Source organism: Galeopterus variegatus, unplaced genomic scaffold, assembly GCF_000696425.1.
Source record: "Galeopterus variegatus unplaced genomic scaffold, G_variegatus-3.0.2 Scaffold4996, whole genome shotgun sequence".
In the NCBI taxonomy this organism is placed as follows: Eukaryota; Metazoa; Chordata; class Mammalia; order Dermoptera; family Cynocephalidae; genus Galeopterus; species Galeopterus variegatus.
Genome location: NW_007731107.1, coordinates 26,068 through 52,717, shown reverse-complemented (window position 1 = coordinate 52,717; position 26,650 = coordinate 26,068). Strand labels below are relative to the sequence as shown.

Sequence of the window (26,650 nt, the reverse complement as noted above, 5' to 3'; positions counted from 1 at the left end):
AATAGAAAATCTTTTTTTTTTTTGAGTGGGGGGGAGTTTCTTCACAGCTCTTGGGCAGGCTGGGCTCCCCTCAGCCGAGGGCAGGCACGTGTCCCACAGACACCGTTTGGTGCCCTCTGTTAAACATGTGATGTGAGAACTCACCCAGTTCACTTCCTGTGGTGAGGCAAGAAAACCAGTCATCAGCAGAATTGGGTTTTATTTTTAAACACAAGCAAGGGGAGAGGGGGGGAAAGGAGCGGGTAAGATAGCATTTTGGTGGCTTGGAAAAGCAATTTATAGGGTCTGTGTGACTTTGTGTGCTTCAGGTAGCTGCGTTAGTAAAATATTTCTGACTGATGGGCAAATGCTCAAGCCAAGATTCAGAATCTCTGTGGGTGAGGGGAAGGTATTTTCAATGTCATTTAAGAGTATGAACTCTTATTCATGAACAGTGGCTATGAACTTTCTCTGTAGAATATCTGCCTGTGGGTGGCTAGATTGGAATACATTAACAAAGGAAGGAGGGAGCAAGATTGCTGTTGTTCAGGTACCTGATGTTCAGCTAGCACTGGAAGTTGAAGCAGTGGGGGCGTGTGTCTGTGTGTGTGCGTTTCACTAAAAGCTAATATGGATGTGTTAATAAGAGAGCCATCCCTAAGGACAGTGTGTCCCCATGATTTAACCTTTAAGAATTTGCTCTCACAGTTCCTGTAGATCATTTCTTTAAAATGTGTTTTAATTATAGAAAGTGAGGGGGAAAGATAGCAGATTGAAAAGCAGAAAAATCCATTTGAGTTTATAGGTCAGATCATGTTGTAACAAATATGATTATGACTCATACATCTGAAACAGTAAACACCTGAGAATTAAGATTTGTCTGGCAATGGGGCGCTTTCACTAATTGAATAGTTTGGTTATTAGGGAGGTACTATATAAACTGAATGATCTGGTGAGCCTGTAAAAAATGCAGATCTCTACTTCCTAATTCCAGAGATTCTGACTTGGTAGGTCTGGGTGGGCCCCAGAAATCTGAATTTTCATTTCATGAGCTAACTTTTGATTGAAAAAATAATAAATGTGGAATCTACATTTTAATAAGCACCCCAGAAGAGTCTAATTCAGGTGGACCATCAACACTTGGAGAGCTAAAACACAATATAAAATATGCTTAGCAATAAAACTAGAAGAAGCATAATGTGGCATTTTAAGATTCTGCACTGTCAAATCGATCACTTTGAATATAAATTACAATTGTATAGAACTTTGAAAAATTTCAGGTTATTCAGAACTCTGCTATTTTGGACTCTGGTTAAATGTGTTAACAATACGTGACAATTCAAACGTTCAAAACAGACAAAATAGGGAGATGTTATTAGATTAAAAGACTCACTGTACGATTCGTTTAAATATTGAGATCTCAGGCATTTACAATGTAATTCAATTTGCATAACTCTAAGCCATGTGGAACTTTTCAGGGGCATCTTTATTTTGCCAAACGAGATGCTCTTGCACAGTGTTGTGCATTATAATAGCACATTAGCTACTGTACCTGAGCTAGAATGTAGTATCATCATTCTAAGAGACATATGTACACATGCATCTTTAAAGATGTGCTGAACTGTAAAGTTTTTAAAAATTAAGACTGACAAAGACAGACAAACTGGCTTAAGATTTTTTGCTGTCCTTGAATATTCAAGATATATTCCATTCCAGAAGAGTTCTAGTGAGCTTTCTACTCTGAAGACCTAAAAATCCAAGAGCCTCGGTTGTTGCATGAAGCTGAAAAGGGCAGGTGAGAGAGGTTGCTCCTTCTCTCTACACCTCCCCTTACATTAGATGCAGGAGAAAGGGGCCCTAAATGTGTTTCCCAAGCACCCTAAAAGATGGAGTTGGCACTCTGATCAGTGGGGAAAGCCTATTATTATTGTATATGTTCTCAGCTGTTGTGCTGTAGGGCTCATACTAGCCTGGGCTTTCTTTCAGGAGAGAAACCAGGGGTTTCTGCCCCATTTACTGGGGGCTAAGTTAATTGGAAATCATAACAGAGGGCTGTCCAGTGGCTCACTTGGGAGAGTGTGATGCTGATAACACCAAGGCCATGGGTGCAGATCCCTATATAGGGATGGCCGGTTAGCTCATTGGGTGAGTGTGGTGCTGACAACACCAACTCAAGGGTTAAGATCCCCTTACCGGTCATCTTTTTTTTTTTTAAAAAAAAGAAAGAAAATCATAACAGAGTTATTCTGGGATATTAGGAGACAGGAACAACAGTGATCATTCAAAACAATCAGTAGCCCAGAAACCTTGTCTAGGCCAATGTGGCTTCAGCTTCACATGTAAAGACTCTTTTGATAAGTCCAAAAAAGTTTGATTAACTTAACTGCTTAGGAAATATAAGGAGCCTGGATAGTGGGATTTTGTGGTTTATTGTGAATTAGGCAGAAACTTTCCACCTCATGAAAATGTTGAAAATGTTTCTAAATTTTAATTCTAAAATATAAATTCCTAACTTAATAAGTACACTTTAAAGATGAGACATTTAAGTCTATAATAAAACATGAATTTTTACACTAAGTGGGATGAGATTATAAAATAACCTCAGATCAGTTCAGGTTTTGCCACCAAGTTAGTTACAAAAAACTCATTTGGTTTTAAGAGTTTTATAGATTTCAGGATTATGCCAAAAAAAAAAAAATTGTGTACCGATTTACCTAATTATACTATGAGCTCCTTGAGCCTGAGTCTCATTGGTTTTGGTATCATATCCCACCCCACTTCCTGGCCTCCAAATCTCAGATTGAACACAGTGCCTGCCACAGAGTAAATGTCCAATTAATATTTACTGAATGATCAATCCTTCTGAGCCTCAGCCCTGGGTGTCTGGAACATTGGATGGGAACAGGCATAGATGATAGGGTCCAGCCCAGAAAGAGCCCTTAAATCTGACTTTGATTTCTAATTATTTGTCTTTTTTTCTTGCACAAGTGGAAGGCAGCTAAAACAAAACAAACAAGACAAACAAACAAACAAATTTGTTCAGGTAATGGGGAATCAAGATGGAGGTCCAAAGGTCTGAACATTACATGATTCCATGAAGCTCTTGACAGGGGACCACAGAAGCTTACCTCTCTGAGGTCTTGGGAAAGTAAACAGTTGGTTAGAAGCAGCTGCCCATTTTCAGGAAACTCTGTTGGTTTTCCCTTCCTTATTTTCAGCCTCTCAGCTCTTCCCCAAGTAGGATTTCTCACTCCATCTCTGCAGAGAACTTATTCCCTAGGGGACAATAAGGCTCTTGTTGCTTCAAGGTCACTATTCTACTAATAGTGGCCACACATGCAGTGAGATGTGGATGAAAGAACACCAACTGTTGGCTAGCTAGTCTTGGCCCTGCCATTAACTTTCTGTAAGAGGGGATAAGTTCTTATAATACTCTAGGCTTCCATTTTCCCGTCTATCAAATGGGAATAGTATCAGCTCCACCAAACTCCATAGCATTCCTGTGACCAAAATGGGAGGCAAGTGCTTCTTTAACTGAAAATGCTTTTCAAATGTAAGGTATTTTAGTGACAATGGTGAGTGAATTCTTCCAGCCATGACTCAATAGATATTAGTTCCCTGCCTGCTGAACTCTATCCATCCTTCTAGCCCATATAAAAATGTCTCCTCCTCTACAAAACCTTAGAATTACTATTTATTTAGCAGCCTATCTTGTGCAAGTCACACTACATACTTTATCTCATTTAATCCTCACAGCAACCTTGTGTGGTACATACTATTGTGATTTCCATTTTATATTCCTCATATATATGAGGAAACAAGCACAGAGTGGTTAAGGGACTGGCCCAAGGTCATACAGTTTATAAGTAGCAGAGCAAGGATATAATCCAGAATGAATTATTCCCTGCTTATATAGCTCTCTGTTTTTACCTTGCCTGTGGTTCTTAAGCCACAGTCTGTCTCTCCCTCACTTGACTATGAGCTCTTGGAGGGCAGGGGCCATGTCTTCTTATTCATTTGACATAAAGGGATACTCAGTGAATGTTAGCAAATCTAATGGACTGGAGTAGAATAAAATGGAAGGGAAGAGAGGGAAAGGGAACTGGATGAAGTAGCTGGCTGGCCTAGGATTTCTGGTTCTAGAGTGCACGTCTTTCCAGTCAACTCCACAAGGCTTCTACCACCTCTTCTGGTCACTGCCATCAGAGTTATTTGAGTGTGCAAGGAACAGCGAGTGTCTTTGCCTCCTGTCTTAGGGTAAAAGACTGCTGTCGGAGTTCAGGAGACATTCTGTGAATATCTGTGGAAGCTGAAGAACTGTTCAGTAAAAGGACTTATTTTCTCTGTAAGAAGCTGCCTCTGAATTTCTCTTAATCTCCACAAGTGGCCCCGGTACCATAAGCACAGACTATTCATAGAATTCCTCCTAAAAAATAAAAGCTGTGGAACATATCGGAGGGAGAGATAAGATAGAACAGGGACACTCTCTTATCATGAAATAGACAAATAATGATAGGGTTTTCCAGCTTAAATCAGGTTAGAGTGGTTCAAAAGTTAAATGTCTTTAAAAATAGTAATAATAATAACCACTAGAACAAAATAATATTTACTCAGTACTTACTGTGTAACAGTCACTGTGCCACGTTCTTTGAATATATCATCCTGGTTAATCCTCACAAAAGCCCTATAAGGTAGCCGGTACTATGGTCCTTGTTTTGCATATAAGGAGACCGAGGTTTAGAGAGTTTAATTAGTTTATTCAAGGTTGCACAGACATAAGTGGAAGATACGGGGTTGGAAGACAGGCTAGTGTGATAACCAGGTTTTAATCAGTGTACTTTATGACAACACATTCTAATTATATTTGAACTAAGACCTGGTGGGAGACAGGCATAGTTGAATGAAGATGAACTGTTGAATGAGGATGTTCTCGGTAGAGTCTTGAATGGCATGGGATATACCGTCAGGTACTTCAGCTTCTGTTTCCCAAGAGGGGGTGCTGGCTGAGTGGCTCCACAGAAGGAGTTCTTGGAAATTTGCATTCATTTCTTCCCTTCATTCTCTTTCATTCTTGGGGTCTTGAGACAATCACCCCGTCCCCCTATACTGCCCCATCAAAATTTTGCTCAGTGCTTGAATCCATTAGATTTCCAGGCCTAGGTGTGAGGCTTGGTGGTCTCAGACTGAAACAGATGCTCTTGTGAGCCAAGGTAAGGCTGCAGAAGGAAACCCAGACCATTAGTGAGGCCAAAGAGAAATGTAACTATATTGCTGAACTTGCTTTAAGATTTATTGGTCCATTCTCACCACTTTTTACTTCTTCCATTTTCATCCCCTTCAACAGCTGTCGGTTAGCCATCATTTTCAGTTGAGACTGGCAGACTCAGTCCACTAATGGCGGAGCTGAGAAGGCGGTGGGATCTGCTACACCGAGCCATATTCCAGCCACTTAGACAGGGAAATTGTTTTTCAGGGTTTTACGCTGCCATTTCTGTTCACCCTTTAATGAATGCTTTCTGTCGGTAAATGAAGGAGAGATGGAAGAAGAGGTGAATAAGTGCTAACATAAATTGCAGTGGGTCAACCACAGATACAGGCCTTCAAAAAAAAGATCTTTTTTTTGATTTTATTTTTTTAGTGTGGGTTAAGGTGATTGCTGATTTCTAAAATACTTCCTGAGTTTTGTTAGTATGCCGGATGCATCAAAAATTGCTATTGCAAATCTTTATTTTGTAATCCATGCATCAGAGTGGAAGGTCTTTTTCAAAAAAAGATAAAGATCAGAATATAATGTGTGCATTTCACCATTATTTGTCTCTTGCTGACTCACCAATCACATGCTGGGTGATAGATATTGAAATTGAAATAGGTAGGCTCTGAAAAGCTATGGTTGACATTTACTTTTAGTTTTGGGGCACTCGAATTTCTTTTTAGGTGTGATTCATAGCTACAAGAGAAAATTGGCAAATGGTGGGAGAAAATACTTTTATTGTACATGTGGTTTTAGTGTAAGTAACAACTGCATGTGGCTTTAACATCTCTACCCCAGTTATTTTTCATTACCCTGAATCATATTCAGGAGCTGGAATGACTGTGTGGTCAGGCTGACTGTCTGCCCACATGCTATGTGTGCCATGTTGCTTTGCAGCTCGGCTTTGGATCATTCCTTGGAATCATTGGATCAAACCTTATTGAGAACAAACGGCAGATGGTAAGTTTTCATTCCTATAGAATCAAGTTCTTCATCTGAAAAAGCTCAAAATTTATGTGGATAAGTAACACATCTCTTAAGTTTGTACAAATTTGGCCACAAAAGAAACTGCTACTTTGCCTTTTCTCCTAACACTCCAGGGAACTTGTTTTACAGAGGCCTTGTGGTATGGGACTTGTTCTCATCTTGCCTGATGCTTCCTCATTGGCCTATCTAGTCTCCTTAAGCCACAAGGAAGAATATTCTGGATCTTGCCCTTTGCTTTCCTCCTTGCTCCCAAAGGAGTGCTCTAGTCTCTCCAGTCAGGCTATCGTCTTCACCTAGAATGCCTTTGCTTCTATGATTTCTGTTATTGCAGCCCTGGATTAGTGGTGACCCTTACATCTTCCTCTCTGATACATAACTTTTTGGAAAAGTTTTTGCAGAGGGTTTCTGCCTTTTAGGAGATTGCAATCTAGGGGACTTAGATTAAGAGAACAGAAGTACTTGGGACACACATACATACAAACAAAATAAAATTATGAAGCCAAGCTAAAGTATCTCCATTACCCAGTCAAAGCTAAATGTGTTGTAAAATTGAAAGGAAAGATGAGTATGTAACAGAGGGTGAAGCTTAGAAAGTTATATGTCCTAATGGGAGCCCACAAGAGCAAGCTGTCATATTTTCCCAGTTCAGTCTGAGAATGCTTCCTCAAGGGCAAGGGTAGAAGGTACAGGCTGAATTGCAAGCACACTGCAGTTTTATAGGTTTGCAAATCAAGATGGCTGGTGAGTGGTCAGATGGTGGACTGATTAGGCTTACCCCGTAAAAAGTCTCTGTGGCATCAACACTTTGCTAATGGGGCCTATTTAACAGCAAGTTTAATAAGATAATGTAATAGCTCCAGGGACAGAGAACTCTAACCATATGTTTTCCCCCAGCAATGTGGTGAATCACCCTCAGAGTAGTTCTAATAGTTTTTTTCTTCCATTTCACCTGCACTCCCCCTACGTCAGTGTGTTTGTACTTTGTTCTTAAATTATTCAAAATAATGGAGGAGTTTTAATTGTAGAGCTGATCATAGCATAGCTAATAATGCCAATTTCATGACATCGTTCATCCATTATTTACCAATTCCCTGTAGTGCTGTAAAGTGAGATTTATGAAGAGAGGTTTCTGAACAACTCCCAAAGGAGATAAATATTTCCTCCTAGCTTGTCGAGGTGGGAGAACCCTAGGGTGGCCTTGACTTTGGTTTCCTCCATCTCCCTGGAAAGCAGCAAAACTTTAAAGAAGAGAAATGCTGATTCCATCTAGTTCTAAGGGCGAACACAGGCAGATGGTGAGCTCAGATAGCACCTATTCCCGCCCCTGGAAACACATTGAAACACCTACCCCCCCCAACACACACATTGGTTTGTAGTATCACCTTTGTAAGAGAAGACAGATTATTAGGAAATTTTTGTTATTTAACATGATTAGAGAATAGGGCAGTCTGATGCAAGCAAACATTTTTTCTTACTTGAAAGTTTCCATATAGACCACACAGAATTAATCCATTTCAGAGACGTCAACCCTTGTAAAATGTCCTTGATATTTAAGTCTTACTAAGTTGAATGTCCTCTTTCTTCAATGATACAGAAGGCCGTGTAGCGTGGTGCAGGACCTCAGAATCTTCCTTGTCTTCATCAGTGCCTGCTATACAATCAAATAGCATGTGAGGGGGTGGAAAGAACACGACTAGGAGCTGGTGGGCACCAGGCTCTTCCATAGACTAGATGGAGACGCTGAGTACAGCAGTTTCCCTCACTGTACCTCCATTTTCACATAAATAATATAGGGGGATGGACTATATGATGTTAATAGTTCAACATTTTTCTGGGTCCGAGGATGGAAGGGCCACCCAGTGAAATTCCTCCATAGACAGCATGCTGGATACCAGCAAGCCTCCTCTTCACTTGGTGCTCACAGAGTAAATTGCTTAGCTTGCCCTGAAAATGTAAAACGTGCTTTAGTTGCCCGTTCTCTGCATCACCTGCCTACCCCTGTTCCCACTTCTCCTGCATGTCTGAAAAGAGAATCCCCATTGGGTGGCAGGCTAGAGTTATGCTTTGGCTGGCTGTCTCTCGGGGATTGCCTAGTCTCCAGATGCAGCAAGAGTAGAAGGTAACAAACACTTCTGTTTTGTTCTCCCCTGCAGCTGGTGGCTTCTATTGTGTTTATCAGCTTTGGTGTGATTGCGGCTTTTTGTTGTGCCATAGTTGACGGGGTCTTTGCTGCCAGACACATTGTGAGTATTTTTGGTCCTGGGTTAAAGTAAATGTGCAATACAGCAAGGCTTTATTGAATGTGTGCTGGATGTTCCATGCTGTGTTAAGTGCTATGAGGGGTACACAAAAGGGAGAAGACAAGGGTCCCTTTACTCAAGGAGCTGACAGTCAAGATGAGGATGCCAGTTGATGCACAGGCATCTAGAAAACTGAGTCTCAGCTTGGGGTACAAACTCCGAGTGGTATAAACTCCACTCAGCCATAGTGGTTAATCTTAGACTCCAGACGTCAGGGAAGGCTTCCCAGGGATGGTAGGGCTAGAGCCAGGCCTTTGACATATTGGTAAGATTTGGAAAGGCAAATATAAGGGCATTGGGGCCAGGGGAATGTCTTGGAATTAGTGTCGTGGGTGAGGGGTTAGGGAGAGAGCAGCAGGAAGCCACATGACTTCCTGAGAGCCTTGAAAGTTTCAGTGGCTCACCTCTCCTTCAACAGCAACAAGAGCAGCCCATGAAGACAGAGTCACCTCTTCTCAGATACCCAAATATTGCTATCACTACAACATTGGTTGGAGAGTAGTGATGTGATTGGGGATCTGGAGAAAGCCCTAGAGCTAGAAGCCTCCACTTAGAGACCAGTCCTGCAGTTCAGGTGCCAAATGCTTCCTGCTCTGTAGAAACTGTGCCTTCAGTGAGGGCCATTTTCCTCCTGAAACCCAAACCTGTATTCCTTCTCTGGAGAAGCCTGAGACTATGGACATTTTTATGTGGCTCTCTTTAAGAGCCCTCATTTCTTTCAGTGCTTTCTATTTCATAGTATTCCAGATATCTGGCCCAGGGCTGAATTCTTCATTAGGCATAATAAGCACAGTGCCTAGAACCCAGAGTACCTTCAAGGTCTTATAAAAATGTTATTATTTCTTTGCAAATAAAAATGAACTTTGAGGTCAAAAGAAGTTTTAGCATATAATATAAATATATTTGTCTTATAACAATGCAGTCATACACTATCATTAAAATAAATAAAATAAAATTTTTAATATTTTTAATGGAGGAAGGGGCCCACAAAGGCAAAAGAGCCTAAGGCCCAGGGAAGTCATAACATAGCCCTGATCTGGCCCACAAACCAAAATCAAGAGTGAGTCATAGCAACTTACTGAGCCCCCACAACAAACTCACAGTCATTTTTTTCCAACTGAACCAACACTGAAAATAAAAGCATCCCAGGAACTAGTTGGAAATGATGTTTTCTAAAACAATTGAATTAGAGCAAAACTGGATTGTTAGAATTTTCTGTGGATCAAATGATGTTTTATTCCATTTTAGTCACTGGCTAATTGTTAAGGCCATCCTGAGGGAGTGTCATGTGTATGGTTGGATCTGGGTTAGGACAATTTGAGACATCATTATTTCAATTCCAACCCATTCTTGGACCCTCCTTCCAGACAGAAGAGTTAGTCTTTTGCTCACCAAGATTGAGGAACTCATATGGTCAAGGCTGTCACCCAAGCAATCTCTGAAATGTCATCTCAGTAAATAATTTCTGGGCAGTAGGAAAAATAAGGGGTGGGAGAGAGAACCTCTTTGCCTGATTTTCTCTCAGGGACCCGTCCCTTCTGATTTTAGCTGAGAACAGCCATCTTTATTTTCCCCAAAAGGCAAATGGCACATCAGTAACTTTTGGCATCCACAACTCTACCACCCTAACATAGAAATTCTTATTGTTTTTGCGTATTACCCTCTGAATATATACCTATTACTTAGCATGGTTGCAGTCAATCATAGTATGCATACTACTTTGTATTCAACAGGAGTCATCTTAATAACAATAATTCTTTGTTTTGTATAATGCATTCAATATGCCTTCACATCTATTATCCCATTTGAGACTCACAGCGACCCTGTGAGGTATGTAGGGCAGGCATTATTATCCCCATTTGACAAGCAGTATTCACTCTGAGGCAGTCTCCATGGCAACATAGGCCTAGTGGCTAAGAAGCCTACAGTAGATTTTGATGGCATCATGAACTAAAATGGCTTCCTTCTTTTCCCTCCTCCTCCCACTCCTAATGTTTTTTTTAAAAAACAGCTCTATTGAAATGTAGTTCATATCCCATACAATTCACTCATTTAAAGTGTATAATTCAGTGGTTTGTTGTATAGTCACAGTATGTGCTACCATCACCACGGTCAACATTAGATTTTCATCGTCTCAAAAAGAAACCCCATACACTTTAGCTATCATCTCTTTATACCCCCACTTCCTCTAACCCTAACAACCATTAATCTAATTCCTTTTTTTATAGACATACCTATTCTAGACATTTTATATTAATGAAATCATGTAACGTGTGTTCTCGTGTGACTGGCTTCTTTCACGTAGTACAATGTTTTCAAGGCTCATCCATGTTGTAGCATGTGTCAGAACTTCTTCCCTTCTTATGGTCTAATCTGTTGTGTGGATATACCACATTTCGTTTGTCCATTCACCAGTTCATGGACATTTGGGTTGTTTTTACCTTTTGACTACTATGAATAATGCTGCTATAAACATTTGCATACAAGTTTCTTCAGGGATATGTGTTTTTATTTTCATTTCCTTTTCACCTAAGAGTGGAACTGCTGGGCCATAGCTAATTATGTTTAATTGTTTGAGGAACTGCTGGACTGTTTTCCAAAGTGGCTGCACTATTTTATGTTCTCACTAGCAGTGTATGAGATTTCTGATTTCTCCACATCCTTGCCATCTCTCGTTATTTTGTGACTTTTTGATTCTAGCCATCCTGGTGTGTATGAAGTGGTATCTCATTATAGTTTTGGTTTGCATTTTTCTGACACTCCTAATGTTTTTGATCATTGACCTCAGTCAAAGGCCATCGGCAAAAATCCAAATTATATTTACTGAAAGTTTCCTCTAATGATCAATCACCTATTTACGTGAATCCAGGCCTTCAGTACCTCCTGTAGTTAGTGACCTACAGTATAGCATTTGTCTCAGGGATTTGGGGTAACGCTGGAGAAATCTTAAAGAAAATATTTCTGCTTTTACTATACCTGCCCTATGACATCTGCCAATCCTCACTGATACCCAAAGAGTTTTGAGGAAGGAGGCTTTATTAATCTGTCAGGCAACTTAAATTAAAGGCACATTTAGACCCTAGCTACCTTAGCTTGGGTGCGTTAGAGCCAGCCTGTCCCCTTTACATCATCTTGCCCCATTCCTTTGGCTTGGGTGAATCTGAATTTTCCCTTAAGAACTACCTTTTTTTTTTTTTTTTTACATCCCTCTATTTGTGTCTTGTTCCTTCTCTGTTGCCTCATATTTCCTTCCTTTCCGCTCCCCTACTGTAGCTGTTAACTAGCTGGGAAAGTCACTTTTATTTCTTGTGCCGCAGTTTCCTTCTATTCCTAATGGATGTAATAGTACTCTACCTTTCAGGGTTAACATGAGGATGAAATTAAATAACGGGTATAAGCATAACCTAAGAGGGCCTGGCATAGAGGAGACGCTCAATGTAAAGCAATTTTCCTTTCCACCCCTTCACTCCATAGTTGGTGACCCTTCAGATTAAAGAAGTTGCCAAGCCCTGGCTGAGTGACCTTTTCTCACCTCCCAATTGCCTATTCTTGCTCCTCTTTTGGGGCCTCAATGAAGAATAGCAGTCAGAAGCAGCAAATGGGCAACCACCACATGTTTGTCTTCATTCAGGACAATTGGTGGCCAAATGCTTTTTGCAGAAGCAGGAGGTCAGGAGGGATATGACCAACACATCAAGCCTCCTCTTCTGTAAGATAACAATGACTCTGCCATACCCAAACATGGAAAATAAACCCTTCCGGGTGTGAGCATGAGAGCCCTCATTCCTTTCCAGCCTGATTCCAGGCTAAGCTAATGGGGCAACGTGCTTTCAGAACATCGAGCAGCCAGGAGGTTCATGTAAAAGTAGCTGATGGAAAGTCCTAGGTCCTTGATGGGGTGGCCCACTAGGAGGCAAGAGGCACTTGGGTGCCAAGCACAGGAGATGTTAAATCACATGTGTGGGGAAAATCAGCCACCAGGATTATCGGAAATATCAAGAGAAGTGGGGGCAGAGAGGAGGGAGGTAGTAGATAAATTCCCTCTGCCTGGGTACTTTGGCCAAACCCTTGAGGTCAGTTTGCATAATGTCCTGTCCTAACCTGCCTTTGGCAGAAGCCCCCTACCACTGAGGGGATGTTTAGCATCAGCCGTGAAAGTGAACAGCATCCTTTGCCTGCAAGCTTCCAGGCCGCCTGCTGTTGTCTGTCTCTTCTACCCCAACCCCCATGCCTGAGACCTCCCTCACCAGGAAGCTGGCCAAGCCAGCAGGGTAAATCGACTGTCCTTGAGCCCCATGTTAGTTTTCTGGGCTTTAGCAGAATTTTTGAAGTTCATTGGCTTTATCTAATCTGTGTAGCTGAGTGAAAATGGTTCATAGTTCAGTTGAGTTAAAATCTATAGCAATCTCAGTAGCTGCCCATCATCATGGAGCTTGCTTCCTGAGCTCTTCCTTCTGAAAACGCCATGGAAATGACAGCAGGGAGTACAAGACAGCCAGCCCTAGTCCTGTCTTCAGGTGAAAATGAGATTTTATTGTTGGAGCATCATGTCACAATAACCTGGAGTTTTGAATCTTGTTCCCTGAGGACTGTTTGCAAGAAGACAGACTAGAAGTAAAGGAAAACCAGAGAGGAAATTTCAAGAAACCCATTTCTCAATCAATATCCATCTCTTATTAACTGTGTGCAGTTATTAGAGCATTTTTGTCTGATTCTCATATTCTGTCTCTTTAGATGGGCAACTTTCAGAAATTAACTGAACCCACTGCCTGCTCTGATATGTGTGTGTGTGTGTGTGTGTGTGTTATTTTCAAATCTTTTATTACCAAGCAGAGCTCTTGCTGCTTTATTTTCCAAAGCCAAAACCCCTTTGGTTTGGTGTTTCTTTTTCCAGGATCTGAAACCACTCTACGCTAATAGGTGCCACTATGTCCCCAAGACATCCCAGAAGGAAGCTGAGGAGGTGAGCGGAATGAGGCTGCATGTGTTTACCTCCTGGGAAAGTCTGCTGTTCTGCCTGAAACTACCTTTCTTTTACTTCTTTTCATGGGCCTCAGGTTCATTGCTAGGTGTCTGTAGCTGATTTGTTCAGTGGGTCATAGCACAGTGCTAATGAGACCATGGTCATAGGTTAGAGCGTCAGGAGGCCTAATCAGATTTGTTCTGTGGCCACAGGCTGCTCTCTGACCCCAGCCAGCAGCCTCTCAGTGTTTGGCTTTGATACCAAGAGGGACAGAGGCCACAGGGCATGCCCCTCCCCCTTCTCTATGGATGATGGTTTAGTTGTCTGTACATGGGGCCCAGCTAGAAGAAAAGCAGGAGCCCCACCAAGGCACTAGGCCTGGACCAGGGAGGCAGAGCCTGAGTCCATGTGGGAGGGGTCTGGAGGCCGGATGAGGGTTATTGAGAAGTCTGGTCCACCTCGAGACTCTGGGGAGGCCCAGATTGTCAGCCTGGTCCCTCTCATGACACCCCCAAGAGGCCAGCCTCATAATGCTTGAGTGGGCACATAAAAGTATCTCTCTTATCCCACACAGCTCTCTTTGTGTTCTGTGTCACCTCAGGCAGAACGAGAGGCAATGGGCAGTGAGGCGAAGCATGGCTCCAGCTCATTTTTGGAGAGCTCTCATTTCAGTACACAATAATCCCTCCCTATCCCAGGGGTTCCTTCATACAAAACTCTACCTGTGCTTCCAGAAACCTTGACAATTTGGTACTCTATTTACCTCATATTGAAAGTGATAAACTTTCGAATTGAAAATGGTAAACTTGTGATTGGGAAGAGAAAAGGAAGACTAGTGGATGTAAGATGACCACTGCAGTGTACAACTTTAGGGGAAACCATTTTACATAAAATACAATGTGAATGGTGCTCTCGGAGTTAGGCAAAGTGATGGTCCTGCTCCCAAGGCACCATGGCAAATACTTTTATTTTGGCTCTGCCATCCACTTACCTCCTTTTTCTTTTACCAATCACAAATTTTCCATCTTTCTAACTATTCTTGGGTTAGAAGGGAGGATTAGAAATATGTACATGCTAACAGCTTATCAAAAAGGCAATGAGCATTTAGATGAATGCTCATATATAGATGTAGAAAAAAGTGTCCATTTAGTATGAATATTCTCTATAACAAAGCAAAACAAATTTACAAGTACTTCTTTGCATCCATATGGGGGGAAAGGGAGAGCCTAGAAAATTTTTTGTAAGCAATAGACAGTAAATGGAAATGAATTTTATTTTTCATGTTTTAAACATTTTTTTTGTAAACTCAAAATGTGTAAAATGTCGTTGCTATTGTCTTGATTTCATCATGATAGCTTTCTTGTGTTAATTTGGTAACTGTAAAAACATTAATAATTAATAATATTAATAATATTCCATAGGTTCACTTGTAACCCTGGTCCCCCTAACCCTATTTTTCCTATGTAAGGTCATAAGTTCCTCAACCAAAAATTCTCCTTCCGCGGGGGTTATGAGGAACCTTACCCAGGCAGCTAGAGAGGTACTATTGTACTTCAGAGTGCATGTGACAGCCCCTCTGTCTTCCTTCCCACCTGATCCTCTTTCCTCCTGTACCGTTATTTCCCCTCCCTTTGTATCCTTTTTGCCTACCATCCATTTGTTCTTCCGTCTGTCCTTCCATTTGTCCTTTCTCCTCTCCATTTCCACCCACAGGGATGGGGCACTGAGGGCTATGGCTGAGGCTGGAATCGAGCCCAGCAGCACAGTGACTTGCCTCATGCGCCAGTTCCACCAGCTCCCTGCCCAGCCCCGTCCCTCTCATGTGTTGGTGCGTTCATTTCACAGCCATTCTTATCATCTCCATCAGTCACCAACTTGTACTTCCAGTCCCAGAGGTCCTGCCTCCCATCCAATGCCAGCTCATTTTCTCACTGTTGTGTATCCTCAGGTGAATTGCCCTCACCTCAGCCGTGGATTCTGCACGCCTCGCATCCGGGGCAACACCTGCTTCTGCTGTGACCTCTACAACTGTGGCAAGTAAGTGTTGAGCCCCAGGCACAGGAATAATGGTTTGACCACACTGGACACTAGAAGGGCTGAGGGTGGGGAAAGGTAAATGGTAGTGATCAGAGAAGTAGAAGACAGGCATTACCTGCTTTCTCTGTGCCAGGCATCATGCTTAGTATGTTCACATACTCGATCTTACTTAATTCTTACCTATTAGGTATATAGAGTTATTCCCATTTTACAGATGAGGAAAGTGCAGCCCAAAGGAAGGAGACAGCTAGCCCAAGTTCACACAGAACTTGAAAATGGTAGAGGTAGAATTCAAACCCAGCTCTGTCTATGTCCGAGTTCAACAACATTCAATAAAGAGTTATTATGCACCTTCTCTGTGCCTGGCCCTGTTCCAGAAACTGAAGATTCAGCAGCAAACAAAATAAAAGTCCTTGCCGCCATGGAGCTTATATTCTAGTAGGGGAGACAGTCAATAAGCACACAAATATATAATATAATGCCAAATGGTCATCAGAGCTCTGAAGAAAAAGGAAGCAGGAGAGGTAGATAGATAGTGATGAGGTGGGGCATGTATTCATGTGCCATAATAGACAGAATATCCAAGGAAGGCCTCTTTGAGGAGATGACATCTGTGCAGAGACCTGAATGAAGCGAGAAGGCAACCCAGCTACTTGGGGAATAGTGTTTCAAGCAGAGAGAATAGCAAGTGCAAAGGCCCTGAGGTGGGGGCAGATATGGTGCTAGTTCTGCTACAACCACTCTGGCTCTCTGCCCTCCAGTTGCCAAAATATCATTCATTCTTTCTTTCAAAACATATTTAGGTGCTAGTAACACAGAGATTGTGACTGAGGAGCTCCCAGACTACTAGAGAAGATAGATATATGAACAATTGATTGCAATATAGTGTGATAAATATGGTGGGGAACTAGTGGATGTAGCAGGGACCCTAGTGGCCCAAATGAATGAAAATCAGAGTTTGCTGGGGGGAACAGTGTTAAAGAGGAGGTGATGTGGGAGCTGAGATTTAAAGGATAGTAGTTAGGAGACAAACCAAAAGGGGGTAGAGGTGGGAAGGATATTTTTAGAAGTTATGAGGAGGTGAGGGGTGGAGGTAGTTATAGAAGGTGTGGTAGGAGGTGAGGACAGAGTTGTAGCCAGAGGTCAGATGATGAAGAGCCCATTGGCCATAAGAATGACTTTGGACTTGACCCTGTAGGCAATTGGGAGCCATTGAAGGGGACAGTATGGAAGATGGACTTGAGTGGTTAGAGATGGGAGGCAACTGGGAGGCTACTGTGACAGTGCAGGCTGAAGAAAAGGGAGCCTAGATTAAGTTTGTTTGGGGACAATAGAAAGCAGGGAATATTTTAAAGAGCAATTTAGAAGGTGGACTTGACAGGGAGGCATAAGTAGGTGATGTGGAGCATGAGCGAACACACCTTCATGTGGGGTGTGTCAGCCATGCCTGCTTAAGCAGGTGTTTTCTTCAGATGCTTAGTGCATGAGAGCATGAGAGCTGAGGGCCGTGGGACGGAGGGAGTATGGGAGGAACTGGCAGAGGCAGGCTGGATGGAGCTAGATTCAGAGGCATCCGGTGGATACAGCCCCCTCATTCACTCTTGCTATTTGGGGGCCAGTTTCTCTGGTTTGAGGATTAAGACCTGACAGACTGGAGGCAGGGAGGAGAAGGGAGAGAACACTCACCAGCTCTTTACCTTCTTTGTCAGCATCAGTCTCATTTTGTTGAAAGGTTTGACGATAGAGGAAGAGAAAAACTTAAAGACTCAAATGAGGTTCAGGGATTTTCTGCGGGGGTTCAATTATTCATGTTGCAATAATAAGTAGCACTTATTGACCCTTGCCCTCAAGAGGTTACAATTTTGACAGAGACATCATGTTGGCCTTGGCCTTGGTTGTAGCTCCAGCACCCTAAGGACTTCCCTCCTTAGCAGTGGTGATTGAGAGCTGGCTATAATTGTACTTTCTGAGCCCATCCTTACAAAAATGATCAGAAAAGTAAAGTAGGTTCTCAGGGAATTGGGGTTATTCTGCTCTCTTTCCTCTTGCCTCCCTTTACCTCTCCCTCCCCTGCTCTGTCTTCACTTTTCTCTCCTCCCTCTTCTATCCTCCTCCTGCCATCCTCCTCCCTTCTCCTTCTTGCTGCTCTCTCCCTCTCCTCTGGCCCACTCCCTTCTCTCTTCCCATTTCCTGGCCTCCTGGGGTGGGAGCTGGGAAGTGGCCAGAACTGGGCCTGACAGAGGAGAGAAGAGGCCCACTGAGAGGGCCGAGCAGTGATTCCTTGCAGACACACCTTGCTCTCTGTGATGGGTGTGTTTCCCAGAAAGGTTTGAATACACAGAATCCTACTTTAAATTCCATTTAGCTGAACCCTTAGGTGAATTTTTTCTTTTTTTGAAAGTGGGAGCTCAGGCCCAATTTATCTTCCTGTCAATCTGAACTTCATAACTGATTTTCTTACTTTCTTAAAGCAAGTTATACCAGTATTGTCTTCAAAGTTCTAAACGAATTTTATGAAAAACTGCTAAACTATGGGCTCTCTAAGGGCAGGAAGTATGACTTCATCTTATCTATATACACTGGCTGGGCATAAGTAAAGAACTGATGAAAAGAGAGTGGTATTTGTTGAAAAGGAACAAAAAGAACTCTCTTTTCACCAGACTGGACTAGGCAACTGAGTGGGGTCCTGGGAACACTGCTCCTAAAGATCTCCAAACGTGGAAATGGCATTAACCTACCTGGCTGCCTGGAGACCAGGCCCAAGCATCTCTCAAAGCCCTTCCTCAAGTTTGTAGTGCTAAGATTCCAAAGGCGAAGTCAGCAGAAAAGGACTTGATTAGGTTTTCATCAGGAAACAGTCCCACTGGGTCATAAACCCAGGCCATAAGGCTGAAGAAGGGATGGTCCCACAATAAAGGGAAGTGTTTCCTTGACTGGAGGCTTTTTCCAACCAGAGTCAGAGACCTAAACTCAAGGCCTAAATATAGCTGGCGACAAGCATGCTGAGGCTTGGAGACTTTAATTTTGCCGAATGCGTATTTGTTTCCCTCACATGAAGCCTATTTTTAATCAATTGCCAGCTCCTCCTGTCCATTTCCTGGAAAGGAGGCCAAGAAAAAAAAGTGGCAACAAAAACATCAGGCAGTCATTTGTACAGTGCTACGGAAACAGACTTTCTACAGTCCCCTCGAACCCACAGACCTTCTTTGATGTCAGGGGCAGTGAGGTTTTAATACCAAACATAGATTATTCCATTTAGCCTTGTACAGGAAGGTGGCTTTCTCTGGGACACAGCTCCTCAGCAATTGCCTTTCAGAGTACGGGTTTTTGTCTACTGGCTCGTCTTTGGAGAGGTCAAGTCAATATCACTGGTTTTCCATGTGTAACCTAAAGGAAATGAAAGGAGTTGGGGTCGTTTGTAGATTGCTTCAGCTGGTAATAAAATTTAAAAAGATAGCTTACTTCCATTCATTCCCTCCTTTGACAAACTTTTATTGAGCTCCTACTATGTGCCAAGGACTGTTCTAAAAGAATAGGTATCAATAAGACATGGTTTTTCCCTTAAGGAACTCAATTTACCAGGAGGATTGTATGGAAGGGGACTTGAATGGTTATTCAGAATACATGCAGTGACAGAGAGATGCACAGAGGCTGCCGTCTCCCAAGAAATGGTATTGTCCCAGGCTTCTATTGAAGAGCAGAAGGATGCCCTCCTGCCTTATCCAAGATCTGCTGCCTCCTACTTTAAGTGGAGACTGAAACACAGAGATGTTATCTGTTTCTCCAGGCCCAACCAGCAGGTTGAGAGCAAGGGGGTGAAAGCCCATATTGGGTAATCAATCTCATGATCAATACAATGATCAGTCTTTGCACTCATTTACTCATTCACCAAGTATTTATTGATGACCTTTAAGGTTTCCACCACTGTTCTAGGCAGTGAAGGAGACACAAAGAAATGTAAGAAATGACCCTTGCCTTCAAGAGGTTACAATTTCGACAGAGACATCATGTTGGTCTTGGCCTTGGTTGTAGCTTCAGCACCCAGCACAGTACTCAGCACTGAGTAGGCTCTCAATACATATTGGACTAAATAAATAATTGAATGATTGACATATGCAAAGTGCCACACTAAGAAGAATAGACTGTCTGAGGCTGCAGGAGTCCAGAGAAAAAGCTAAAGAATGGGCCACTGGAGTCCTTGGAAAAGGTGCTATTGAAGCTTTTAGCAATGGGAGAGATTAGGACAGGTAGAGAACAAAAGGATGTACCTTCCATGTAGGGGGAGAAATCTGAGCAGAGGTTTGGAATATGTAAGTACCCAGCATGGCTAGTTTGGGGCTTCTGAGGACTCCAGGCTGGAGCGTGGACTACAACTTGGGGCTAGATTGTGGCAAACTGAGGAATTTAGACACTTTTTCCTGAAGGTAATGGGGAGCCATGGAAAGATTTTGATTAAATGAATGACATAGATTCAAAAGTGTTTTAGGAAGAGTAATCAGGCTTTGCTAGGGTCTAGTAAGAGGGCCTTGCAGTCGTGGAGGTGTCGGGGGGTGGGCAGTGGGAATGCAAAAGAAGCAGTTTCAGAGGAAGCTCTGCCCAGAGACTGAACCAAATGGAATCATGAATCTTGAACAGAAACAAACCACATTAACTTGCTAAACTCTGAACCATAGCTAAGTATTAACTTTCTTTTGCTTCATGGTTCAGTTAAAAAAATCTAAATTGCTGCCGAACCCACTCAAACTGAAACCAAACATATATTCCCTAAAATTACTGAATATTTTTAAACGAACTACTAACCTATCCCCATGTTGTGGTTCTGTGCTTTTAAAGCATTAATGCCTTTAAGAACAGGATTCAAAGGTTTGAATTGTGCTTCCAGAGGCTGGCTCTTGGATGGGACAAAATGTAGCTACATGTTTTAGTGGGGGCTCTTATTATGTGCTGGAGTACTGCTTTCATGCATGCTCTCATTAAATCCCCAAGGCTCAGAGAGGTTAAGAAAGTTGCTCAGGGTCAAACAGCAAATACATGACAGAGCCAGGATTCTAACGCAGTCTGACTTCAGAGTCTGCTATGGCATACCACCTGTCTATCTATGTATACTACCAGTCCACCCTTGCTGTTTTAGGAGGTAGGCAAAGATAATTTGTGGGATGTCAGAAGCTGAGTCCGAAGCCACTAAGGTGCACCTACAATCCCACACTCACCCTTACACATAGGCCTTCCCTTTTCAGGGGATAGCCCTTGTACTGCTGTGCCTTTTATGGGCAGTAAGTAATCTGTGTATCCTCCCTACCCCATCCCGGGGTCTAGAACATTGCCAACTAATAGGAAACTCTCAATGTATGCTTATGGATGGGCTCTTCAGATGTGCTCCTGAAAATACTGAAATCTAATTCAATTCTGATGAATTGAAATGCCCTTAAAATTCCACTGTGGAAACTTACTATTAAAAACAGTGGATCTCAAACATGGGTGAGCTTGTTAACGCAGATTCCTGAGCCCTGCCCCCAGAGATTCTGCCAGATTTAGTAGGCTGGGCCTAGGAATCTGAATGTTTAACCGTCTCTTTCTCAAAGACACATGCAGGCTTGCACAGAGACACAGAGATACCCAAAGGCACACACAGATAACACACTGACACACATAGGCAGGCACACAGACACAAATGCAGATGATTCTGACACAGTCTGTCCTGTAAACACACTGATTTCGATTCCTTAGAGAAACACTGACTTTAAACAATCCAAAAATAAATTCGGGGCTGTCTGGTTAGAGCATGGTGTTGGTAACATCAAGGTCCAAGGTTTGGATTCCCATACTGACCAGCTGCCAAAAAGAAAAAAAAAAGAAATAAATAAAAGATAAATTCACCTGTAAAGTTTAAATGTCTTTTGTTAGGTGAATAATCCCTCCCTAATTCATTTTGAAGATTGACCCTTAATTTTTTTTTTTTAACAGCTATCCTGATGCCAGGGCATTTGGTTGTGACTTTTATTTTAAGAACCTCAGTGTTTTAGATTCATTATCAATTCCAGTGACCAAATTGTAATTTAGTTTACAATATCCAGGAGGACAGGAACTTATGATTAAATTAACAGGTATTTATGTAGCACTAACTATGTGTCAGGCACAGCAATGAACAAAAATGAACCAAGTCCCTGCCCTCGTGGAGCTCACATTTAAGTCGAGGAGGCAGACAATAATGTAGTAGACACAGTAAGATAATTTCACATAGGAATGAGTGCTATAAAGGAATTAGAGAAGGATAATGTATGAGGGTACTTTTTAAAGTTCATGGAAAAATAGAATTAAAAGATAATATGAATCTTTCCATGAACTCTTTGAAGACCCCTAGTTAGTTAACTAGGGCTGCCATAACAAAGTACCATAGAGCAGGTGTCTTAAGCAATAGAAATTCATTTTCTTACTGGTCTGAAAGCTGAAAGTCCAAGATCAGGGTGCCAGCATTGTAGGGTTCTGGTGAGGGCTCTCTTTCTGGTCTGTAGCCTCCTCTCTGTGTGTTCACATGACCTTTCCTTTCACACTGGAGTGGGGAGGGAGGGAGAGAGAGAGAGAGAATATCTCTTCCTATTCTTGTGAGGCCACCAGTCCTATCAGATTAGGACCCCACCTTTATGACCTCATTTAACCTTAATTATCTTCTAAAATCCTTGTCTACAAATATAGTCACATTGGGGGTTAGGGATGCAACATATGAATTTGGGGGGACACAAATCAGTCTATAGCAAGTACTGTGGTAGTGACTGGGCTGGGTGAGGGGAATGTCTTTGGACAGAGTGGTCAGGGAAGGCCTCTTCGAGGAAGTGATATTCTGGTTTTGTGCAGCAACTCAGCTTTAGTTCCTTATTGGGACATTGTTTTTTGTTTTGAGAGGGGAGACACTGAAGTCTTCAAAGCCTGAGTTCAGATCCCAACTCTATCACTCGACTTGGGCAAATTCTTTAACCTCTCTGTGCTTTATTTCCTTCATCTGTAAAGGGGAATGGTGATAGTACCCACGTCATAGAATGTTGTAAGGATTTGCAGCCCTGTCTAATAGAACTTTCTGCAATGAGGGAAATGTTCTGTATCTGCTCTGTCCAGTACAGTAACCACTAGCCACATGTGACTATTGAGCTGAGCACTTGAAATATGGCTGGTGAACTGAACAATTGAATTTTAAATTTTACTTAATTCAAATTAATTTTAAATTTAAATAGCCACATGTGGCTAGTAGCTACCATATTGGACAGCACAGATTCAATGAATTCACAAATGTAAAATGCTTAGCACTGTGCCTGGCACATTGCAAGCATCAATAAATGCTACCTAGGATTAGTATTAGTGATGGTTACAAGTGTTTCTCTGGCAGGTAGGAGTTGGTTTTTTGTTTTTTTGTTTTTTTTTTTGGATTAACAGCAATCACACTTTGATTTATTATAAGGTCTCCCTCTCCAAGTGCATGGCTATGATGTCTCTTACAATAGCTCCCCACCTGCCCACCTGTCTTTTTGCTGGGCTGCATGCTAGCCGGATCCCTGGGGGAACAGCCTAGGGATTGACTGGAGTGTGCTTCTCCCTGTCCAGCCGGGTGGAGATCACCGGTGGGTACTATGAATACATTGATGTCAGCAGCTGCCAGGACATCATTCACCTCTACCACCTGCTCTGGTCTGCCACCATCCTCAACATTGTCGGCCTGTTCCTGGGCATCATCACTGCTGCTGTCCTGGGAGGCTTTAAGGACATGGTAAGGAAGGAAATGATTTTCTGTTTATGTTCTTGAGGCACATTCTGGGGGTGGAGTGAGAGGGAGGCATGTTCTCAGTTTCCCCACTCACATTGGTTATGTAAACAGTCTTTCATACTCTCCTCCCCCCACACTTTTAGTGGAAACTTTTTGGGTAGTTTTTCCTCTAACAGACTTTGGGAGAGGCAGGATGAAAGAGGGTTTTTTAGTTATAAGTAAGATTAATGCTAGTCTCCCTCTCCCCAGGAATTTCATCCTGGAGTTTCTCCAGAAAGAGCATTTGGGCTCTTTTCAAGGCATTTGAACAGCCAGCTCTAGAGAAGCTGCTTGCCAGGTCTTGCCTTCAGCCTCAACCTCAACCTCAACCTCAGCCTCCCCACGTACATTCCCCTTCCTCCCTTCCAAATCTTTTCCATATTTGTGTGTGTGTCTGCAAAGACACACCAGGACTAGTACCCTGTAGGTGCTCCATAGTAGTAGGCTCCTCTCTTTCTTTGCTTTTAAAACATTTCTAAGCATTTATTTGCTTATCTGATAAACTTGATTTCTAATTATGGCAATAATAGTTTCGAGCTATGGTTATCAACCTAGCTTCATATTAGAATCACCCAACGTACTTCAAAAACAGAGAAACATTAAAAAACCCACGAGATACCTGGTCCCCTTCTCCAGAGTTTCTGATTTAATCTGTCTAAATTGAAGCCCACTTGTCCATGTTTTTTTTTTCTTAATGTCACCAAGTGACTCTGATCTGCAGTCAGGGTTGAGTACCACTGCTTTAAAAGAGCTCCACATGTATTTAGGGAATTATTTTATGCCCAAAAGGGGTTTTCCTTTGACCCTGGAAATGAGGCAGGCAGCCCCTAGGCCCTTGGCTGTTTCTGTCCCATTTTGGGGTCCCCAAGGAACAGGAATCTGAAAGACAGTTTATAATTTGATCCTGGATTGTCAAAAGGATGGGTGATGGAAAATGAAAAATGGGGTAGAACAAGAAAATCAGGACTGGGCTGACTGGAAGTATTGAGCGGTCCTGCTGGTGACCCTAAGTCAAAGGAAATCCTTTCCTGCTTATCTCCAGTATGTCTTTCTCTCTCTTTTGTCTCTCCCTCTCTCATACACACACTTTTCATTCCCACTCTCCTCCCTCCACTCCAGAAAGCCCAAACACTAAGGAGTGGGGGAAGCATTAAAGTAGGTGGGGCCCTAAGAGGGAAAAGGATTTCCTGTAAGCTTGGGCCTGAGGGAGCTTTTAGGTGAGAGAGCTGCTGAAAAGCTGTTTCTGGGTTGGGGCTTCTTTGGGGAACAGAATGCCCATTGTTCTAGGAGACTTTTTCCAGGGGGCAGGTGAAAGTGGAGGCATTGTATAGAATCTGAGCTGCTCTGGCTGGAGGAGAAGCTCCCTGGGTTGTGGAGCTGAGGAGATGAGATCTCAGGATGGGTGTTAAGAGCTCAGGTGTTCCTAGAGCTTTCAAGGCTTGGGTGGCAGAGCTACCTTGATGCACAATGCAGTAGATGGTGGCCACTTGGTAGGCTCCATGGGGTTTCTGCGAGTCTTCCCTGTCTCCAGTTTTACCCCACTGTAGGTCATATTGCTGAAACTTCCACCATTTTTGATTTCTTATTTGAAAATGGGCATTGTCCTCTTTCTCCTTGACCACTTTCAAAATGCATGTATTAAAAAAGAAAAAGGCTAATACACCACAGAAGTGTTAATAACTTGAGTTACTAACCTTCATTGTGAAGTGTTTGATAAGATCCTTTTCCATGGTGACAAAAGGAATTGGGATTTGAAGGCAAAGGGCACCTGGGGAAGACGGGGAGCATGGTTGGGTGGGCACCTTTCTTTAAAAAATTTTTGGAAATTGGAAAGAAGGGAGGACTGGGTAAGTGATGTGCTAAAGAATACAGCTCTGCCAAGCTTTTGGCCTTAACTTCAGATCCCTGTTCCCACACTGTGCCCTTTTTTAAAAAAAAATTGAGATGGAAGACACAAACACAAAATTGACAACTTCAAAGTATACAATTCAGTAGCATTTAGTATATTCACAGTGTTGTGCAATCATCACCTCTATCTAGTTCCAGAACTTTTTCATTACCTGAAACCTGTACCTACTAAACCATTACTCCCCAACCCTTTCCCCTGAGCCTGTAGCAACCACTAATCTGCTTTCTGTCCTACGGATTTACCTATCCTGGATATTTCATATAAATGGAATCACGTGATAGGTAAACTCCTGTGTCTGATTCCTTTCACTTATCATAATTTTCAAGATTCACCTACCTTGTAGTATATATCAGTGCTTCATTTCTTTCTATGGCTGAATAATATTCCATTGTATGGATATACCCTATTTTGTTTACCTTTTTATCCATTGATAGGCATTTGGGTTGTTTCCACCTTCTGATCTATTATAAATAATACTGCCATGAACATTTGTGTACAAGTATTTGTTTGAATACATGTTTCTAATTCTTTTAGGTATATGCTAGGAGTGGAATGGCTGGGTCATATGATAATTCTATGCTCAACTTTTTGAGGAACTGCTAATTGTTTTCCATAGCAGCTGCACCACCTTACATATTCACCAGCAGTGTACTGGGGTTCCAATTTCTCCACATCCTCACTGACACTTTTTTTTAAAAAAAATATAGGCATTCTTGTGGGTACAAAGTAGTATCTTATTGTGATTTTGATTTGCATTTCCCTAATGACCAGAGATGTTGGGCATGTTTCCATGTGGGTAGTTTGTATATCTTCTTTGGAGAAATGTCTATTCAAGTTCTTTGCCCAATTTTCTTTTTAATCGGGCTGTTTGTGTTTTTGTTACTGAGTTGTAAAAGTTCTTTATATATTGTGAATATAGACTCTGATCAGATATACAACTTGCAAACATTCTTTCCCATTCTATGGGTTGTCTTTTAACTTTTTGATAATTTTCCTTGATGCATAAAAGTTTTTAGTTTTGATGAAGTCCAATTTATCTATTTTCTTTTTTGTCACTGTGCTTTTGGTGTCATATCTATGAATCCATTGCCTAATTCAAGGTCATAAAAGTTTTTCCCTATGTTTTCTTCTAAGAGTTTTATAGTTTTAGCTCTTACATTTAGATCTTTGACCTTTTTTTATTTAATTCTTATATCTGGGGTGAGGTAGGGGTCCAACTTCATTCTTTTGCATGTAGATATTCAGTTGTATCAACACATTTGTTGAAGAGACTGCTCTTTCCCCATTTTATGGTCTTAGAACCCTTGTCAAAAATCAGTTAATCACAGATGTATAGGCTTATTTCTAGATTCTTAGTTTCACTGGTATCATCGATCTCTAGAAAAAAGGGTTTATTGATGGTCTGTCCTAATAGGTGCAGTGATGGTCCTTT

At 42.1% G+C, this 26,650-nt stretch overlaps 1 protein-coding gene across 3 annotated transcripts in view; it reads left to right on the top strand.

Annotated features, from left to right (window-relative positions):
* TMEM255A (transmembrane protein 255A) overlaps window positions 1–26,650 on the top strand; it is a 48,997-nt gene that overhangs the window by 9,569 nt on the left and 12,778 nt on the right. The window contains exons 3-8 of one of the 3 annotated variants that reach the window (XM_008588727.1): window positions 6,128–6,190; window positions 8,371–8,460; window positions 13,412–13,480; window positions 14,949–15,020; window positions 15,429–15,517; window positions 23,111–23,273. In XM_008588727.1, coding sequence (XP_008586949.1) covers window positions 6,128–6,190; window positions 8,371–8,460; window positions 13,412–13,480; window positions 14,949–15,020; window positions 15,429–15,517; window positions 23,111–23,273 — 546 coding nt within the window. The remainder of the gene's footprint in view (window positions 1–6,127; window positions 6,191–8,370; window positions 8,461–13,411; window positions 13,481–14,948; window positions 15,021–15,428; window positions 15,518–23,110; window positions 23,274–26,650) is intronic. The other 2 variants (XM_008588728.1, XM_008588729.1) reach the window with 2 other exon arrangements.